This window comes from Trichomycterus rosablanca, chromosome 26 (genome assembly GCF_030014385.1).
Source record: "Trichomycterus rosablanca isolate fTriRos1 chromosome 26, fTriRos1.hap1, whole genome shotgun sequence".
NCBI classification, from domain to species: Eukaryota; Metazoa; Chordata; class Actinopteri; order Siluriformes; family Trichomycteridae; genus Trichomycterus; species Trichomycterus rosablanca.
In genome coordinates this window covers 15745588-15768100 of record NC_086013.1, presented here as the reverse complement: position 1 = coordinate 15768100, position 22513 = coordinate 15745588, and the positions used below count along the sequence as shown (strand labels likewise).

Sequence of the window (22513 nt, the reverse complement as noted above, 5' to 3'; positions counted from 1 at the left end):
TTTTGGTCATGTAGTGTAATTCCTTCCTGTAAGGTTCACTGAGAACCAGATTCTTTGGACATTTTAGAGGACACACAGCCGGGTTCGAGACAAATGGGCCGAATGGTCCAGGTTTGACAGCAGCGACTGAGACGTGTGTTAGCTTTCTGAACCAACCGCTGAACCTGACGTCTTTTCGAGCTCACCTGTATCGGCGTTAGCAAGATAAAAGAACGCGCTAAGCTTCAGTCTGTACCGCCGCGCGTTGTGTGAAAAAAGCCGCTGTTAACGTCCGCTGTCACTCATTACACAGCTACACACACTGAGGCGCGTAAACAAAGCTTTACATTAGAAATTAACATCTATCTTATCTACAACTGCTTTTATCAACAGGACTCATTCATAAAGCAATAAGAGCTGCAGTACACACACACCACACACACACACACACACACACACACACACACACACACACTACCATGTGTGTTTAAAGTTGTTCAGCATCAGCTGATGAGCTGAGTCAACACATGACAGCGAAGCACAAGCTTATAAACCCTGAGAGGTGAACATCGAGTCCAGGTCGGCCACGTATTGAAGAACTACACACACATTAAGTATTGGGACGCCCTTCTAATTATTGAATTCATGTGTTTCAGCCACAATAATTGCTAATAGGTGTATAAAATAATAAATCAGTTACATAAAGGAAATTGTACGCTTCTGACTTTGCAGCAACAGTTTAGGGAAGGTCCCTTCTCGCTCCAGCATGACTGTGCCCCTGTGCACAAAGCAAGCTCTATTAAGAAACTCTAGGCACCCCCTAGCGAGCACAATCGGCAGTGCAGACAGTGCAGCAGACAAAATCAGCAACTAGTCTGCTGGGTAGGCAAAGACCGGACTAAAAGGTGGGCGGGGTATTCGATGCTGTATACAGACCCTGGTTAGTAGCCTGAGGCGTCTGTACAGAAGTGAAGGACGTGGAGATCAGCGCATGACTCTCCATGTGCTAGACTGGCCTCAAAAGCGAATCTACAGAAGTACGGATGAATAAGAAGGGGTTGGTGGACCGCGGACTATAAAGTGGACGGGGTCTTTGACGCTGTATAAGGACCCTGGTTAGCATCCCGAGGCGTCTGTACAGAAGTGAAGGACAAGGAGATTAGAGCATGACTCTCCATGCGCTAGACTGGTGTCATAAATGAATCCACCGAAATACAAGTGAATAAGAAGGGGTTGGTGGACCACGGACTATAAAGTGGGCGGGGTCCTTGACACTGTGTAAGAACCCTGGTTCGTGGCCGGAGGCGTCTGTACAGAAGTGGAGGAACATGAAGATCAGTGCGTGACTCTCCATGCGCTAGACTGGCCTCACAAAGCGAATAAATAAGATCAGCGCATGACTCTCCATGTGCTAGACTGGTGTCATGCACAAATCCACCAAAGTACAAGTAAATAAGAAGGGGTTGGTGGACCACAGACTATTAAGTGGGCGGGGTCTTCAACGCTGTGTAAGGACCCTGGTTAGTAGCCAGTGGAGGAACATGAAGATCAGCGCGTGACTCTACATACGCAAGACCGGCCTCATGCACAGATCCAGCAAAGTACGGGTGAATAAGAAGGGGTCGGTGGAGCACGGGGCAGGTGAATATACCCTCCCCGGATGCAAACGAGGGTCCCCAGCAGTGGAAGATTAATTATCTGTGATAAAAATTGTGAGGAAGAGGGGAATAAATCCATGAATTAAACTCCAGTGCCCCACACAGAGCCCAGACCTCAGCCCCGCTCAACAGCTCTGAAATAAACTGAGGCTTAAATCTCGGCCATACAAATCAGCTCTTTTTTAAAAGGGCACAAATTCCCACAGGCAAACAGGCATTCAAAGCCTTGTGAGAAGCCTCTCAGTAGAGCGGCTGTTGTTCTAGCTGGAAAGATCAAATAGAGGTCACGCCGTTTTAATAGCGTTTGGTTTTTAAATGGGACGTCCAATAAGCTCACGGTCAGGTGTCCAAATACTTTTGGGCATATATTGTATGTATCAAGAGGTTGCCAATCCAGGAAAGTCCCCACAATCAGCATGATGGACTAATTAAACATTCCAGCGCACACACACACACACCCTTGTACCTTGGAAACGGGCATCAGTCGGCTGGCCAAGCAACTGTGGGGCAGCGCCTGGAAGATGCTGCGCTTCAGTCCAAGTACAAGTCCGATAAAAATAACCCCCTTCAGTGTCTTTTCCTTTCAGTCCAAGTGTCTCGGCGTCCTCTGGCTCCGTCAGCGTCCGGACTGTCTCACTCCTCGTCGTTACTCCCAGTCGTTCATGCTTCCGTCCTCTGTCTCACTCTCCAGTACTCTCCAGTAATTACAGCCGAGTGTGAGCGTGTGTGTGTGAGTGTGTGTGAGTGTGTGTGTGTGAGTGTGTGTGCTGCCGCCGCTGAGCCATTGGAGGGAAAGAGGGAGGGACGGAGGGTGGGGCGAGAGACATAGAGGGGTAAACAGAGAGAGAGGCTGTGGTACCCGTGCACCTTCATTTCAGGAGACTCGCGTCCCGCTTCTCTGTCGGCTATTTTTAGAAGGTGTGAAATCAAAACCCCTCAACAGGAAATGGACACACACACACACAGTCTTATATGATGTAAATTCGGGTCATCTATAGTCCACACGGACCGTAACAAATCTAATTAAAATGCCAAACCTGAGCGATACAAGGTCGTCGTGTGTGCTGTGTTCACATTCTCTGTGATTTCACGGTACACACAAGTTATCATGTTATCATCCTTTCCACCGTCGCTCTCTTTTTTGGACCTGGAATGTGGGACGAAGCTTTGAGACGAAGCTTTAAGACGATACTTTGTGACATTGTGATGTTTTGAGGTGAAGCTTTGTGACAAGGCCTTTAGACAAAGCTATGAGATGGAGCTTTGAGACGAAGCTTCGACACAATGCCTTAAGATGAAGCTTTGAGAAGAAGCTTTGTGAAGAAGCTTTGAGAAGAAGCTTTGAGACGAAGCTTTAAGATGAAGCTTTGAGATGAAGCTTTAAGTTGAGGCTTTAAGATAAAGCTTTGAGATCATGTTTTAAGACGAGGCTTTAAGACAAAGCTTTGAGAGAAAGTTTTAAGAAGAAGCCTTATAACGAAGCCCTGAGATAAAGCTATGAGATGATGTTTTAATATAAAGCGTCAAGACAAAGCTATGAGATAAAGCTTTGAGATGAAGCTTTAAGAAGAAGCCTTAAAAGGAAGCTTTGAGTAGAAGCTTTGAGATGACACTTTGAGATGAAGCTATGAGATGATGTTTTAATATAAAGCTTCCGTACAAAGCTATGAGATGGAGCTTTAAGGTGAAGCCTTAAAAAGAAGCCTTGAGATGAAGCCCTGAAACAAAGCTTTAAGACAAAGCCTTAAAATGAAGCTTTGAGATGAATCTTTGTGACTATGTTTTAAGACGAAGCTTAGAGACGATGCTTAAAGACAAAGCTTAAAGAAGAAGCCTTAAAATGAAGCTTTGAGACGAAGCTTTGAGACGAAGCTTTGATATGAAGATTCAAGACAAAGCTTTAAAACAAAGCTTTTAGACGAAGCTTTGATATGATGTTTTGAGTCAAGGTTTAAGACAAAGCTTTGAGATGAAGCTTTAAGAAGAAGCCTTAAAATAAAGCTTTGAGATGAAGCCTTAAAACAAAGCTTCAAGATGAAGCCTTAAACAAAGCTTTGAGACGATGCTTTGAGATTATGTTTTGAGACGAAGCCCTAAAACGAAGCTTTGACACAAAGCCTTAAAAAAGCTTTGAGATGAAGCTTTGAGATGATGCCTTAAAAACGATGTTTTAAGAACGCCTGATGTTTGAAGTGTTTTCACCCTCTTGACTGAATTACATTAATAAATATGAATACGTGTGATAAATACCCACATTTGTCTCATTAACATGAAGCTAATCGTTAGCTACACTTCAGCAGCCCCAATTAAATGAGCAAATAAAAGCTTTATAGCAGCTAATAAAGCGCTCAGTATAAACACGTCTGTTCTGTCACCTACTGATGAAACATTTATTCTTGGGGCTCATCACGTCTCCATCAGTCAGAATAAAAGTTGTAGTAAATGCTAACACGGTAACGCAGACGTGCAGACGTGACTCAGACTCCCGGCACAGGAGAAATCAGGAGAACGAATCAGATCAGGAAACGGTAAACCACACGTCTGACGGCTGCTGCTGTGACGCCATCAAACAACAAACTACAGCCTGAGTCACTGATGAGTGAAGATCAGCCGTCTAACAAAACACGACCGTCACAGTGACCTCATTCACATCACAGAGGCTAAAGTATTGGGACGCCTGACCATCACCTTGCTGGACTTCTTATTCCAAATCTGTGGGTGTTTATATTGAATCACTTCAGTTTTTCGTTGTAGACTTTGGAGTGTGTCTGTGGGAATTTGTAACCATTCAGTCAACATAGTCGATGATTGGCACCAATGTTGGAAATATATCAAAGTTTAATTCATCCCAAAAATGTTAGTGATAGTAATAATAATAATAATAATAATAATAATAATAATAATAATAACATAATAACAATAATAATAATAATAATAATAAAAGTACATAATAATAATAATACTAATAATAATATTAATAATAATAAAAGTACATAATAATAATAATAATAAAATAATAAAAGTACATAATAGTAACAATAATAATAATAATAATAAAGCTATGTATTAATAATAATAATAATAAAATTACATAATATTAATAATAATAAAAGTACATCATAACACAATATTAATAATAAAGCTATATATTAATAATAATAATATTAATAATAATAATAATAATAATAAAGCTATATAATAATAATAATAATATTAATAATAATAAAGCTATATATTAATAATGATAATAATATTAATAATAATAAAGCTATATATTAATAATAATAATAATAATAATGATGATAATAATAAAATAAAATTACATAATAGTAATAATATTAATAATAATAATATAATAATAATCAGTATTATTATTACATAGTAATAATAACTATAATAAAGAATTAATAACAAAACCACAATAATAATAATAATAATAATAATAGTAACAATGATAATAGTATTAATAACTAATTATAATTTTTTTTCATGAACGTTCTACGTGATTAAATCTAACAGTAAAATATAAGAGCTGATAAATGACAGTGTGGTCCTGTAACAAAGAGAAAATCCTCGACTGTTAGCATGTGGTTGTGATATAAGCAGAATAAATCACCTCGGGGTCTGCTGTTATTGAAAAATAATGAACCCCGAGTGGTTAACGGCTGCATTCCGACAGCTATCATTCATTATTTTCCTATAACGGCGTGCCGGGTGGCGCTTTATTCCTGACGTGTCACCACTCAGATGCCACTCAGCCAGGCGGGCACTCGGGTGCTATTTTTATTCTCTATCTGTTTTTGGCACTGAGGGTAGATTTATAGAGGCGGCGATGATGATGGAATGTGGTTCACCATGTGGTCAGTACAGTAATAGTTAAAGTTAAATTCTTGTCACACTATTACAGGAGAAAATAAGATCCAGCTGTTCTGAATACTCAGTCAATGATCGCTTTGTGCATCGGGGTCAGTTCTCAGCTTTGCCAGCTCTAGCTAATGCCGCTCAGAAGCTGATGTTTGGATACTGCAGGAGGTGACGAGCGCTCAGGCTTACAGCGGCGGACAGCAGGGAATGCAGAAAAAATAACCAGGGGAAGGAGAGCACGGGTACAGAGAGGGGCGCTGACTTCTCCCGAAATAGAAACCTCAGCCTCTCGAGCGGAACACGACTGGACAAGGCTGGAGCCGAAACACGTATTATACCTAGGGCGGTAATATCACTCAGGTCAAACGGGGGCGCGTACTATACCTAAAATTAGCATAAAAACGACGTTTCATATTAGCCTCGGGATTTCATTCATGGTCGAATGATCTGACCGTGAGCTTGTCGGACATCCTATTTAAAAACAAATGCTGTTAAAATAGAGTGACCTCTGTGATCTTTTCAGATGGAACAACAGCCGCTCTTCTGAGAAGGCACGTCACAACAGTTTCAAGTATGTCTGTAGGAATTTGTGCCTATTGAGTTAAAAATGACAGCTTTTGAATCGCTGAAGACATGAAGAAAGCTTCAGCTGATGTTCCAGTTCATTCCAAAGCTGTTCAGTGGAGCCCACGTAAGGATGAGAAGCCTGGAACAACAAGTGCACCAGAAAACATCTCATGGAGGAAGATGATGACCACTGAGCAGGTGTACGTGATGGCCAGGACATAAAAGGAGCTACTGTGTGTACATTAAGTCCTGCAAGCTGTGTGACTGTATGACAGGACTTGTGGATGGACTGAGAAGACGAGGAAGACCGAGAATGAGCTGGACTTCACGACGTGGATTGTATTATCAGAGGACACGAGACAGAGGGCACTGGAGGATGCTGACCCATCTGTTCAGCCAACCATCACAAAGCAATGATGACGTAGTGACGTGACATGACAAAACGTTCATAGAGATTATCATAAGTCATAGCCAGACGCCCAGGTGGTGAAGCTGGACAATGTTAGCACACCAGTGCTGGGATTCTGAACTCCCCGAGTCTGGATCTCAGGTGACTGGGCGCCCCCTAGTGGGCACAATTGGCGGTGCCTGCAGCAAGCAAAATTGGCCACCTAAGTCAGCTGGGTGGAGAAGACCGGCCAAAGGACCCTGGGTAGTAGTCTGAGGCGCCTGTACAGAAGTGGAGGAATTGGCCTCACTCACGAATTCATCAAAATACGGGCGGGGTTGGTGGATTGTGCACACATCAGCGGGAGCCTTTGTCAGGCTAATATACCCTCCTCAGACATGAACAGGGTCTCCACCAGTGGAGGAGGAACTGGCTATGACAAATTGGGAGGAAAGGGAGAAAATAAATAAATAAATAAAAATAAAAGTCATAGCCAAAGACACGTTTGACTTTTAACAGTTCATAAGGCAGGTCAGTGTGGTACATTACCCCAAAAATCTCCCAATTTAACATAAACGTCTTCGACAGACTTCTCATTCCCATCAGCCTCTCAAAATCCAGATTACTCCACCACCTCCGAGGAAATAACTCGGATTTAATCAGACTGCCTGCTCGAGCAGAATGCATCTCTCTCCCGTGTGCCAGCGAAACGATGCCAGCGAGTCGACAAAGCATTCCGGCCCCGCCGAGTGCCGCTTCTCTTAACAGCGCGTGACGATCAGGTAAAGAAGTGAAGAGTTTGGATTTACCGCGGCATCGAGGAGCCACAGCCAGCGTTTTACAGACTTAAAGCAGACGGTGTAGAAACGAGACTCAGCAGCTCAGTTTGTAATAAAAGTATCAGCGATCGTTCGTCTCCTCCGAAGAGCCGTGACTCATGTGGCTTAAAAAGTCATAACTCACGATGAATCGGGACGCTCTTGATACTTCGGGTTCTCATCGGAAGCACAGCAGTTAAAAGTTTGAGGGATTTGTGGTGGACTTGACACTTGCTTCTGTGTAAGAACACGTTATGAGATTCTGTCAAACTGTCAAGCTGTGAATCTCTCATCCAGGATTTAGAGTCTGGATGTAGAAATGATTGGGGGAAATTTATTTGGACATCACGTTGCTTCTGAATTGAGGATTCCTAACTGGATGCTGATATATTTATGTCAGAGAGGCGGTTGCTAGTCTGCAGCCTTCCTCGGCCAGCATGGAGGTAGACCCAGCATCCGGAGGAATTGTGATCGGGAAGTGGAAATGACTGAAATCATCTAGTAAAGGAATACGGATGTTATGTTGAGATAGTGAACACTTTCCTATGTTGCTAGAGCCTCAAATCAATTATATATATATATATATAGGAACCGTATCTTGATGTCACCTATTGAGGAAATCATGTAGCAGAAGAGCCACGTTGACGTCTACTGTTGAATCTTTGTGTTTTGCAGCACTTCCCTCTTTATTGGATGCTATTGAACATCAGGTTGTTAAATAAAGCTGGTTTGCGTCAGCAGGAACGCAGGATCGCGCTCGTTACACAGAGTTTCCAAACCAGGAGGTTCTCAAGGTCTCGGGAGAAGATGAATCAGAGATTAGAGAGAGATGGATGCCATGGTGCGCTCCAACTGAAGGAACACGGGGGAGAACAGGCGGCGCTTCACAATCAACAATTAGACTTTACACCATCGCTGAGGGCTAACGAGGATTCCTTAATGAGCTGATGAGCTGAATCATGTGCGTCCAATCAGGGAAAGCGTGAAGCCGCTACGACTCGGCAGGACTGGACTCCAGTGGTCATGTCTGATGATGCAGCATGTTTGAGTAAATAGTAGATCTGTATGCATGGTGTGTGATGGGGATGAATCATGTGGAACAACCTATACAACCCCTGTCCATCCTGAAGATCCCTTTTAAACGCTTTGAACCACCTTAAACACCAAAAATCTACCCTAACGATGAAGAGAACCTATTCAAACCACCTTAAGGAACTCCAAGGTCCTGACCTGGCAAATACAAGCAAATGCTCCTAGCTCCTATACAAGGAATTTTAAGCCCCTGCTGCTATTCTGGAGGCTACACGCTCCTATTCCTAGACAGGGGACCAGATATCGCTGCTTCTGCATGGAACAGTGGTCTCTCTTTGCAAATTTAAACTGAATGAATGTAGATATAATAAAATCCACACCAGAGAAAGAGGTCTGCCATGAATCCTGTTATGTGTGTCATTGTTTACAGTCAAGCCAGCATTGCACTGATATAGGCTAAGCTATTCCAGCTCTGCCATCTGGCAGGCTGGGCACCTACACGAGCAACGATTGGCTATTGTTCATACAGGGTGGGAGCCGGACAGGGATTCCTTATAACTGATGCAATTACGACCTCTGCTGGCTGATTGATGGCGCCTGCGTTGATCAGGGTGTGGCTCTTCGTACACAAAGCTGATCCGCATATGAACTCGCCTCACGCAGGTGAAAAGATGCAGTCGACTACTGCACATGTGTCGGAGGAGGCGTGTGTTAGTCTCGCTCTCCTCAACCAGGGAGGAGATCAACATCAGTAGAGAGAAAGTGTAATGCAGTTGGAAATGATATGCTTCCAACTTTGCATCAGTAATTTAGGGATGGCCCTTTCCTATTCCAGCCTAAAGCAAACTCTATAAAGAGTTTTAAGAGTGACCAGCTTCGGAGTGACCCGGAACATCAGTTGAGGCTTTCTTGACCAACATCAGTGCCTATCGATACAAATGCTGTTATCTTTTGACAGAACGGGCACAAATTCCCACAGATATACAGATTTGGAAGAGCGGCTGTCATTCTAGCTGAAAAGATCACATAGAGGTCACTCTGTCCATCAGGCTCATGGTCAAGTGTCCAAATACACACATAGAGTAATTCCTGATCTGGCCAGTATATCAGTCCTTGATAATTATGACCCTGCGGTAATTAAAAGTTCTAGTAATTAAAGATTCACAAAAGCGTGTCATATTGACTTCCATCGTCCTCCCGCGCCCATGCCAAAGAGAGACGGGCGTGAGAAAGAACCCCAGACAACGGGAAGGAACGAGAGACGCGGGATTGATAGTTCGGCTCTCAGAAATGCCACCCAGTAATCGAAGGTCCATTACCGGGAAGGTACAGACCCATTTATTAGTGCCTCAGATCAATTTAAATGGCTTATGGGTCGCGCAGAAATAATACACTGAAAACAAATGATGTCTGTTTGGGCCTGAATAAACATCATGTGATCTGAGCGCTGGCATCGCTACGGTTACGGCTATTAACGATGATCTCGAGGATGTACGATATGGCACCAGAACTACGCTAAATAACCAAAAGTGCTCACATACAGATCATAAGCTTGTCGGACGTCCCATTTCGGAAGTGATTTGTAGTTCTTGAGTGCACATCAGGCTTCAGTTCATTATAATCCTCACTCACAACGTCATTAATACACTATATGGTCAAAAGTATGTGGACACCCCTCCTAATGGTGAAATTTAGCATGATTTCAGCATGATTATACTATGCACAAAGCAAGCTCTATACACAGACACTTTTGGGATGAATGAAACTTTTTATTAATGCATTTTACCCCCTTTTCTCCCAATTTAGGACAGCCAATCAGCTGCTGGGGACCCTGATGGTGTCCAAAGAGGGTGCATATTCACCTGACACCTGCGATGTGTGTGCAGCCCATCGGTCCACCTTCTTATTCTTCCAGACTTTGGTGGGTATGCGTGTAAGATCGGCTTCGTGTACAGAAAGCCACGCCCGATCTCTGCACTCCTGGGCCACACAGCGTTCATAACCCCACCCCATACTCCGGTCTTTCCCACACAGCAGACCGGTGCCCCTACTAAGAGGGCACCCAGTTGACCGGGAGCAGAGCCAAGATTCGAACCTGGGAGCTCCACCTGGGCGCGGGGATGAATTAAACTTTGATTCTCTTCCAACTCTATTTAATAAATGGGTACAAATTCCCACATACACACTCCAAAGGCTTCCCAGAAGACTGAATGTTATTAAAGCCACAAAGAAAAGTGAGCAATGCAATACAACCAGCTTATGGTCAGGCGTCCCAATACTTTTGTCTGTGTAATGTACATTATGATGAGTCGTGTTCCGTCGGCCGTGTGTTCGCTCTAAATGGGTCAGGCTGGAGAAACAGCTGCGGTCAGTTTTTATTCAAACAAACAAACAAACCAACACACAGAAGGCGGGAACAGACGGAGAGAGAGAGGGACGCTCCATCACTTCTAATTCAAGCACAGATTAAACAGAGCGGTCAGTCCGGCGCTCGCTTTCATGTTGTAAGTGGGATTAGAGGAATAATTATCAGCAGGTGTCGGAGTGAAAGGACGTCGCTGGACGCTGCCGGATTTATCGTCCGCTCTGATGTGCAGCTCGGGCGTGTTAATGAAGCCGAGCTCTAACAAGCGTGAGGTGGAATTATCGCTGAGCAATTCAGTCATGAATATTTACAATATATACATTATATACAAATATGCATCTTTATTAAAGCTGCTGTGGTAATTCATACAGCACAATCACACAGGACTGAACCTTTCACACAGGACTGAACGTTTAACACAGGACTGAACGTTTAACACCAGCATGTTAGTGTTTTTAAGCCCAAAAACTGGCAGATATTTCATCACATGTTCATGCACTGATGTACAAATGAGAAGACCGTCCAGTTTACTCCAAACGTTTAATAACAATCTCATTTCAGCTCATAAACATTTGAGCAAAACTTAAAATTACAAATTTTTATTTTGCCTTAAAATTTTTAGTCAAATTTCTCTCAAAATACAATTCAATAATTCAGTAATAACTTAGTTATATATTTTCAGGCAAACTCGTGTTAGTGAAAGGAGGAAATTGTACAGAGGGAGTAAACAAGTGCTGGAGCGTATAAACGAGGAGGAGTGTATGAAGTGATGAATGAATGCAGGAGGGAGTGAATGAAATATGAGTGTGTACCTGTTCAGGTGAGCTGAGGGTCTCTTTGTGGTGCAGAGGGAGTGTGTAAAGTGATGAAGGAGTGTATGAAGTGATGAAGGAGTTCCAAGGGAGTGTATGAAGTAATGAAGGCATGAAAGTGCTGAGGAAGTGCAGGAGGAGTATATGAAGTGATGAATGAGTGCTCAGGAAGTGTGTGAAGTGATGAGGGAGTGAATGAAGTGATGAGGGAGTAAATGAAGTGATGAAGGAGTGCTCAGGAAGTGTGTGAAGTGATGAGGGAGTGAATGAAGTGATGAGGGAGTAAATGAAGTGATGAAGGAGTGCTCAGGAAGTGTGTGAAGTGATGAGGGAGTGAATTAAGTGATGAGGGAGTAAATGAAGTGATGAAGGAGTGCTCAGGAAGTGTGTGAAGTGATGAGGGAGTGAATTAAGTGATGAGGGAGTAAATGAAGTGATGAAGGAGTGCTCAGGAAGTGTGTGAAGTGATGAGGGAGTGAATTAAGTGATGAGGGAGTAAATGAAGTGATGAATGAGTGCTCAGGAAGTGTGTGAAGTGATGAGGGAGTGAATGAAGTGATGAGGGAGTAAATGAAGTGATGAAGGAGTGCTCAGGAAGTGTGTGAAGTGATGAGGGAGTGAATGAAGTGATGAGGGAGTAAATGACGTGATGAATGAGTGCTCAGGAAGTGTATGAAGTGATGAGGGAGTGAATGAAGTGATGAGGGAGTAAATGAAGTGATGAAGGAGTGCTCAGGAAGTGTGTGAAGTGATGAGGGAGTGAATGAAGTGATGAGGGAGTGAATGAAGTGATGAGGGAGTAAATGAAGTGATGAGGGAGTAAATGAAGTGATGAAGGAGTGCTCAGGAAGTGTGTGAAGTGATGAGGGAGTGAATGAAGTGATGAGGGAGTGAATGAATGAGTGAATGAAGAACAGGTGCGTACCTGTTCAGGTAAGCTCAGGGTCTCTTGGTGGTGCATAGGGAGTGTATGAAGTAAATGAAGGAGTGATGAGGGAGTGAATAAATGAGTTAATGAAGGAGTTAATGAAGAGCGGGTGCGTACCTGTTCAGGTGAGCTCAGGGTCTCTTGGTGGTGCAGCTGGAGTGTGTGAAGTGATGAGGGAGTGAATGAATGAGTGAATGAAGGAGTGAATAAATGAGTGAATGATGATCGGGTTTGTACCTGTTCAGGTGAGCTCAGGGTCTCTTGGTGTTGCAGACGGAGTGTGTGAAGTGACGAAGGAGTGAATGAATAAGTGAATGAGGGGTGAATGAATGAGTGAATGAAGATCGGGTGTGTACCTGTTCAGGTGAGCTCAGGGTCTCTTGGTGTTGCAGCTGAAGTTGCTTCTCTATGTTTTCACTCAGACACTGACACACTCGGCTCTTCTGCTCCGCCGTGTACGCCTCCAAACTCAGCAAACACTCACACCTCTACACCCGGGGGGGTCAGGAGTGTAGGAGAGAGGGGTAGCGGTAGGGTAAGAGAGGGGTAGGAGGGTAGAAAGAGGGTAGAGGATTAAAATAATCCAGTGAGAGCAGGAAAAGAAGAGAAGAGAGGAAAAGAGAAGATAGAATAATTAATTTAATAGTTTATTATTATTAATATAGAACAATAATAATGCAAACTGAAATGTGTTATTCATGTATTCCTCTGTAATAAGCACTCACACAGACACAGACCTGGATCACTACACCTGGGAATTGAACCCAGGACCTTCTTGCTGTGAGGCGACAGTGCTACCCACCGAGCCACCGTGCTGCCCTCTGCTCATTTTTAAAGCTGTTCTTGGAGGATCTGTTTCATAATACATTACATGTAGAACCGCTTTCAATTGTCTCCTGGCATTACCCATGACACCTGGCCCCCATTTAACAGACACAAAGCTGTGTCTGAGGGAGGGAAGGGTGTATGGGGATTCCCCTTGTTGTCCCGTAACAGTGACTCCTACTGCCTGGTCTAATATTAGAACATAGAGGTATCATGGCTCTCTGTACGTCATGAGACTCTGTATAAACCCGACGCTGGTTGATGCAAAGTTGTGCTTGTTGGCTTTGCTACCCTGCAGCGCTGCTCCTCCTGCGAGAGCATTATGATGCATGCAAAGGTCACCGGGTGCAAAAAGGTGAAACCCGCCCGACTATAAACACTGCTGTCTGTCTCATGCACAGAAATCACGTCGTGACATGAAGCCACCGAGGCGTCAGTTATTATGACGTCAGCTGACGAGCACAACATGACCTGAGGTCCTAGGAACCTCACAGGTGAGTAACGCTACACTACGAGCTTCCATTTTCTCAAAATCAATGAAGTCCGACCCGGGGTGGATCGAACCTGACCTGGGTTCAGACACAGAGTCGGTGAGGTTTTCACACATGGGTGAGAACCGATGAGGTCACGAAATGATCGATACGAGCAGCGATTTTCACTCCGAAGTGAATTAGCACCGAGCCTTTGATACACGCTGACGTGCTGCGTATTTATTTTGAGACCGGAATCAATTAATCCGTTCAAAGTCTCTCGTGCCGGATCGAGCGCGTTTAAACGAAGGTAAAAGACGAACGGCGCTTAATCAACTATTAAATTAATGTTGTGTCTCTGTGGAGCTAATTTCATTTAGCAAAGCTTCAGGCATTTGGGCTAACACCATTACCATATACAGCGGTGGCATTCAAAAAGCGGGCAGAGGGGGGCGTGGTGATCTGTGCCAAGCACAGAATAAACTGTAAAAACAACACGTATTAAGAATGTGAAACGTTTTCAGGGGGTTGGTAATCTAGACGTGTACTTGATGCTAGAAACCATGTTTCTACAAAAAGTAGAAAATAAGCTGAGCAGTTCAGTTTAATGTGGACTTAGTCAATAATTTGGCTGTGCAGTAGACGGTGAATACAAATGTAATAAATAAAAAAGTCTAGATCTCATTAATACACAGCAGTGAAGCAGCACTGGACCGTCCAGAAGATTCCAGACCACAAAGAACAACAGGAACGGTCTACAAGTCAGCAGCAGCTTGATCAAGACTAAGTACATCTCAGCAGACCCTCCGGATCTTATTATTAAAAACAAACAGTATATAAATGAGCACGGACGTCTACAGAACGCTTTCCTGTGCACAAGCACTGTATGAAAAACTCTCTGTTCGTACCATTTTCATTTATATCCACATCCAGGCTTTTTCACGGCCGCATCCTCTCAATAATCTATTTACTGTGGGAGCACGCGCACATAAAACGAGCCATAAAAGCTTTTAAAAGCATTTCTGTGCTTCAGCGTTTCTGTAATCGTAAAGCCGTGCACTATATTCTCAAACGCCAAAAAAGCTCCTGAGTAAAATCACTACTGGGGGGGGGCATAATACATGAATTATGGAAATCAGGAGAGCAGCAGTGCAGGATAATCAATACTACAGTGTTGTTTAGCAAAGGTAATAAAAAAATAAATAATACATTTAGCCAAGAAGCAGCGTGACCAAGATTATACGTTCATTACAAAACTGGCAGTCTTTGTTTTAGGGATCGGGACGCGTATTAATGATATTAATGCAATAATAAAATTATAATCATATCATGGGAGCACTTAGGTTGCACAGTGGTAAAGTAAGCTGGCTGCTGCTAAGATCTGGGGATACTGGCCAGCCAGTCGGGCATCTTCACGGACATGACTGGTTAATGTCATAAGGGGGCATACGGTGCAAAAATTGTGCCAAGTCTGGTATGCAGATCAGATCCGCTGTGGTGAGCCATATATTCAGAAGAAGCCGAAAGAAAAACAAGTAAACTTTTTAGTACAGTGGAACCTCAATTTAATGGACTAAAAGGGGGTGCACTGGTCCGTAAAATGCGTTTTTTTTCCAGAGGGTGCGAAAATATACAAAAACGCAGCACTAAGGTCCATATTACATGCACATACACAGTAAATAGATATGTAAATATGTCAAGTAAAACCTGTATATCAATAGTACAAAATTACGCATAAAACACAGAGAAAAATGCAATCCTAATTTCGGGACTAAATCTCTAATAGCACTAACTAATAGCACTGACGTCTGTGATTTGGATTTCTCTCCTGTGCATCATGCCCTCACAGTAGGGCGAAACATCTCTGGGGGTCAATAAAAGCCAACTTGCTCCGTTAATTGGGTCACTGGGGAGCTCGGCTTCAAGTTCAGCCGAAATGTTAATAGATTAGCGTTCGGTCATCATGCCACACTGGTCTGGTGGATGCCCGGATCTGACCACAGAACTCCTGCAGCTTTCTTGGAAGCTTTTAGATTTTTGTGGTTTGATTTTCTTAAGAAATAACAAAGAAAAAATCTGCTTTTGTTTTGACTAAATTAAATAAAAAGGAGAACAGTGAGGTGGCGGCTGCCCCTCGGGTAACGTATTTCAGAATTCATGCATTACAAAAGCTTTAATGACCTTCAGTGCTGTTGATAATGGAATGCATTACATAAATAAAGGCATTAAGGAAACGGACGAAGATGTGGAGGAAAGACGTGATATGATAGGCGACCTACAAAGTCCAGAAAGTTCTGTGTTCTCTGACATAGCAGATCTAATCTGACAAACTCAAAACATCATAATAAACATCATCTGTTAATACAATTAACTGCAATTAAATTAATCGATAGAAGAAAGTTATTGAGCAGTGAAAGCATAATGTTCTGGTTAGTGAGATTTTAAACACAATTCTAATTCAAAGCAGGAGCACAAACATTAAAAACACATCCTTTTTACCTGTAATTAATTAACGATGGTACGAACACAAAATATTTCTATTATGAAAATGCCAACCAGGAGGAAGTGATGTTAAATGAAATGAATTATCTGGACTACAACATGAACAGGCTGCTGGCAACCAGCCTAGAACACTGTTGCCTAACACTACAAATGAAAACAATAGTAAGAACGCTACAGTTAGCAGTGTTAGCATTCAGGCCAAAAGTCTTTGGCTAACAGGATAAAGCTGTATTAAATTGCTACATAAGTGCCAATGCCACATAACTTTCTCTGTTGACCCTTTTCCCCTAAACTGGTGTTGGTTGTTAACCAGTGATCAAAGAAGAGGTCCCGTTGTATTTAATTGAGCAGAGTCAAAAAGAAGCATGCGTGACAGACAGGAAAATCAATAGACTGTTGGCATACGTGAGATTTCTTGTAATGTCTTATACTGTAGATCTATTTTAAACTGCCGATAGCCTACACTGGGTCTTTGGGAATGGACACAAATTTTACTTGTGCAACCACCACCAGTTTCCCAGAGTTAAAACCACCACATCAACCAAAATCAAAAAATACCAAGATAATAAACCTTCATGGTGGACTTGTTGAATTTCCCATGAGCAAGAACATAAAACCCTTTGTCATCCTTGTTGACATACATAAAAATAATGGCCTTAATTTCCTTCGGAATTAATAAGGTATCCATCCATGTTGACATTTCGTTTTGTCCAGAGTGCTAACACAATAGTCTGTATAAAGCTGCCAAACGTGTCCCACTGCCACACACCTTTATCTGTTGACTGGTATTGGTTCTCAACCAGTGATCATAGAGGGGGTCCTGTTGTATTTAATTGAGCAGAGTCAAAAAGAAGCACACGTGATGGATTGGAAAATCAATAGGCTGTTGTCATACGGGAGATTTCTTGTGATGTCTTATGGATCTAATTTAAACTGCCGATAGCCTACGTCGGGTCTTTGAGAGTGGACACATATTTAATTTAAGAAACGGTCAGTTGTTGTTGCAGATCTCATTACCAGTTTACCAGATGTAAACCCACTACATCAACCAGAATCAAAAAATACCAGGATATTAAACCTTCATGATGGACTCGTTGAATGTCCCATGTGCAAGAACACAAAACCTTTTGTCATCCTTGTTGACATACATAAGAATAATGGCCTTTGTTTACCTTCGGAATTAATAAAGTATCTATCCATTCATCTATCTGTCTGTCTGTCTGTTTGTCTATCTATCTGTCTATCTATCTGTCTATCCATCCTTCTATCTATCTATCTATCTATCTATCTGTCTGTCTGTCTGTCTGTCTGTCTGTCCATCCATCCTTCTATCTATCTATCTATCTGTCTGTCTGTCTGTCTGTCTGTCTATCTATCTGTCTGTCTGTCTGTCCATCCTTCTATCTATCTGTCTGTCTATCTATCTATCTGTCTATCTGTCTGTCTGTCCGTCCATCCTTCTATCTACCTGTCTGTCTGTCTATCTATCTATCTATCTATCTATCTATCTATCTATCTATCTACCTAACTACAGTATCTATCTACCCTATCTAACTATCTGTCCGTCCGTCCATCCATCTATTTATTTATCTATCCATCTATCTACCTACCTATCTATCTTGGTATTGTCTTGGTAATAAATTGGTATTTTTTATTTTAATTGATGTAGTGGGAGCTTCCTCACTTGGATTTGCTTCAGCAGGATCTGCACCAACAACTGAATCTGAATCTGTCATAGTCGCTGGTGGGCAAATTGAATGTATGCTCATCCTCAAAGACCCAGCATAAGCCTAGAATCACTGCTCTAATCCATAAATCATAAACAAATCATACTTTTTGGAGTCCCAACTATGAGTGGACATGGCAGCATCAGGATTCAAACTCTTAATTCAACCTAATTGGGTGAATTACAACCCACCTTCGACTAGGCCTGTCAGGGAACACACTTTTTTGCCAATTTAAAGTCTAGACAGCAGCAGAAGTACATTATTATAAATATTCGGGAATGCTTCATAAACACCCAGAGCAAGAAATACAGCTGCAGCAGGAAAGACAACTCCCAAAAGACAGACAGAAAGAGCCGGGCTTATGCAGAGAGAACTATTTCTGAAAGAACATCTTCCCACACTGTCTGAGGGAACACAGAACACAATTTAGGAAACATGTTACACCCTGAAAAAATAGCCAGTGGTGCCAGTGAACAGCTCAAAATCGAGACGAGAAAAAAAGACAATTATGTTTGGAAGAGTTGGAGGTAAAAGAGGAAGAGGATGACCAAATAGAGGCACAATGAATGAGCCATTAAGAAGACAGGATGCTCTGGAGAAGAACTCGGCACCCTTTCCTAGCTCAGCCTAAACTATCCAATATTCAAGATCCTGGTCGTTCATCTACTGATTTTGGTGTAAGGACTTACGTACGATGCCGTTCTGGCAGCAGAACGATGGCAGGGGAAGCAGGTCGGGCCTGTCTGCATACCTAGTAAGCTGCCTTGCTGCCTACTACCTACCTGATCAGCTGTATCAGTAGAGAGGTCAGTCAGATCATCACTCAGAATTAAGGCGTCTCAGTAGAAGCATTTTAAGGAATCTAAGAATTTAGACACGCCCTCTTCTCGGGAGTGTAGGGTGACCTAAACTGCGTCTACATAGACAGAGCACTAGGTTTTCGAACAGACCCCAAGTCAACATTCTGTGTGCGAGTTTGCGATGACCCCCGTTTGTTGCCGTAGATGCCAAATCCCAAGATCATTTAGATGTTTCATGATGAACCAGCTGGAAATAACTGACCTCGGTCTCCAGCGGCTCCTAATTTCGAACGATATTCTCAAGCTGCTGGTCTCTAAGGTAGCCACTATTTTTGAAACAAGGTCGAGCTAGAATGTGATCTTCAGAATAGCTGAGCGTGTCTGAACGTCAGACGTGGCTCGGTCTAGTTAATCAGGGACTTTTTAAACGTGCTTCTAATGACTAGTGATGCAACGGCAAGTTTGTTTACACTTTACAGACAAAAGTATTCGGACACCCCTTCTAATCTGTGGTGTTTCAGCCACAACAGTTGCTAACAGGTGTAACAAACCAGTTATATAATGCAGCTCCAGTTTAGGGAAGGCCCTTTCCTGTTCCAGCAAGCTCTATAAAGACATGAAGAAAAGCTCGGACTAAAGAAACACAGAGCTGGGGTTAAAGGCGTTATTTGGCTAACGGAAGGTTCAACATATTTGCGTTTTTGTGACTGATGCTCCTGTATTATAAAAACTCTTAGGATCTAAAATGCTAGCCCATCACAGAGAGTTCAAGCTTCCGAGTCCGAGACTCAGCGATGATTTCAGCCTGTGTGGTCATTCAACAGACACAACTGGCCATGTCTGAGTGAGGAAGGGAGGGAGGGTTTTGGACAGGGTCTCTCCTTATTGCCAGTCCAGCAATGACTTCTGCTGTCTGGTCAAGGATCCAGCCAGACTAGTGAAGGAACTCAAATGGCTTCCATGGTGTTTCTGAATAGAACTGATTTCTCAAAGCAGCGGTTGACTGTGTTAAGCAACAACAGTTTTCCTAAGTGCTCCCAAGCCCATGTGGCTATATTTATCACAGTAGCTTGATGGTTTCTAATGTAATATCATCTGAGGGTTTAAGGGTCACGTCTATTCAGTAGTAGTTTCCGACCTTGCCCTAGATGGACTGAGATTTCTCTAGATTCCCTGAATATTTTTACAATATTATGTACAGTAGATGGTGAATGACCACCACACAAAGCTTGGCACAAGGTCTAAGCATTTTGTGATCCTTGTTTTATACCCAATCATGATCCCCTTATCTGTTAGCAATTTTTATGAACTTTAAACTTTTATGTTTGAATGTTTGCAAATGGTGTGATTTTATTATTATATAAATATTTCCCCATTTTTTGGCCCTGTCGTAATTGTTTGAGTGTGTTCCATTTCTAATTGTGTGTATATTTACAAAATACAATCCCATTGCTCAGCCAAAACTGTAAAATCCATCTCTTTTTTACTTGTGTCTGGCCAATAATGGGTCACGATCCTTAACAGATGACAGATTTGATCCCGCTTTTATTGCATTTTACAAAATATCCCAACTCTTCCAGAAATAGGGTTTGTATTTGAGTTTTTACCATAACATGTAACATGTTTCTGCACTATGAAGGTATAACAACGATGAAAAGTAGTCAGAATTGGCCGCTCAGGTGGCACGGCGGTAAAAACACACGCTGGAACCAGAGCTGGGATCTCGAATCCATCGTATCGAATCTCAACTCTGCCTGCCGTCTAAGGCTGAGCGGCCACATGAACAACGATTGGCCTGTTGTTCAGATATGGACGGGACTAAGCCGGATGGGGGTCTCTCTCTCATGACTGGTGCAATTACGACCTCTGCTGGCTGATTGATGGCGCCTGCACAGAAATGAGAAAAGAGTGCTCTCAGGGTGTGTCTCTCCGTACACAACGCTGAGCTGCACTGCACTCGTCAAAGTGTGGGTGATAAGATGCATACGGCTGCTGCCCACGTGTCAGAGGGGGCGTGGGTTAGCTTCGTTCTCCTCAATCAGAGCAGGGATCGGCATTGGTGGAGAGGAAGCGTGACGCAATCGGGTAATTGGACGCGTTAAAAAGGGGAGAAAATGCATAAAGAAAATATAGCCTCTGTATGACTGCTAGAACTAACCAGACCACCTGACCAAACCACCCCCCATGTACACTGTTCTAGTTTACTAAAACTGAAAGGAAGTAATCTTTGATGTCATGAGAAATGTCAGGGTGAGCGTCCCGAGTGATGGAGAACACGCGGCACCCCTGGCTACTCCCAATCCATGTGACGTGTCGGTCCTCGTTTCCATCACTGCCTCCCTCAGACTCAGAGAGGTAATGCTGTACCGCGCTTCAGTGCAGATGGAAATAAAAGCGAGACGTCGTGTTTGTACTGGAATCCGCGCTGATATTTTACACCGTGGTGAGAATCGTGTCAGACACTAAACGAGGGACCGAGGTGGAGACTGACATCTTCAGCTGTGGGTGACACTTCCACACCCTGAAGATGATGAAATTGTGCCGTCGAGCTGATAATCTCCTCCCGACATGACATAATCCACCAGATTATGCTTCTAATGCCATGATTCACATGCTTTCACCGAGGCCACGCCGATTAATATGTCACGCTCTCTTCTTAGTAAAAGCGATTACCAGTGTTCAGGAACAAAAAGGTGGATCGTCTGTCGCAGCGTTATAAACAACCTCCGCAAACCTGACCGCGTCACTGACCGAGGCCTGAGAATTCAATAGTGATGCACTTCTATGAACATAAAAACTCTATTCTTTACAAGCACTGGATCTGAAAATGCCTGTTAGCTTAGCATCATTTATAGTGGAAATAAAAATGCAGTCTGATTAAGTATAATCAACAGGGTTCATTTAGTGCCATGGAAATTTGATCATGATGACAAGTGATGATGGATGTGATGAGAATAATTACAGACAAGACAGAAAAGATGGTTCTAATGATCATGATGGTTGTTAAGATTATGGTTATTACTGTGGTGATACAGGTGTGATTTGTGGTTGGGAGATTTGATGAAAATATAAGATGATCTTTTGGTGAAAGTGATTGATAGCGTGTTCATGATGATGATGAAGGTGAAGGTGGATGAAGGTGGCAGCTGTGGAGATAGTGATGGTAGTTGTAGTGTTGGTGGTGCCATGGATAACTAAAGGTGGCTTTAAAAATAACGTGATGAGAAAGAGGACAGTTGTGATGATGGTGATGATACTCTGGTAGTGATGAAGATGATACTGGTAGTACTGAAGAGGATAGTAATGATGATATAGTCAAATTTATTTATATAGCGCTTTTTACAATAGACATTGTCTCAAAGCAACTTTACAGAATCCAGGACCGACAGACAAAAAACCCCTGTTGAACAAGCCGAGGGCGACAGTGGAAGAAAGGAAGAAACCTTGAGAGGAACCAGACTCAGCAGGGACCTTCATCCTCTTTGGGTGGCCTGGAGGATACTTTAAATAAATGGGATTTACACAAATCATACATGCACAAAATTAAATTAAAAAAAAGTTGTAACTACCAAAAAATAATTGGAGTTCTTCATTGTTCAGTCCAGTCTGTGATAAAGTCCGTTGTAAGTTCTGGACATTTTGGCGCTAACACGCCAGGTAATATCTAGTTAAGATCATGATGGATGATGATGCATGATGATGGATGACGATAATAAAGGTACTAGTGAGATGTTTAAGGAGGATTATAATGATAGTGGCAGCATGACGATACGTAGGG

At 42.7% G+C, this 22513-nt stretch overlaps 1 protein-coding gene across 5 annotated transcripts in view; it reads right to left on the bottom strand.

Annotated features, from left to right (window-relative positions):
- Positions 1 to 22513, bottom strand: part of rgs3a (regulator of G protein signaling 3a) — a 146592-nt gene that overhangs the window by 65397 nt on the left and 58682 nt on the right. For 3 of the 5 annotated variants that reach the window (XM_062989063.1, XM_062989061.1, XM_062989062.1), the window contains one exon: positions 12768 to 12899. In XM_062989063.1, coding sequence (XP_062845133.1) covers positions 12768 to 12899 — 132 coding nt within the window. Of the gene's footprint in view, positions 1 to 11483; positions 11491 to 12528; positions 12564 to 12767; positions 12900 to 22513 lie in introns of those variants that run through there. The other 2 variants (XM_062989064.1, XM_062989065.1) reach the window with 2 other exon arrangements.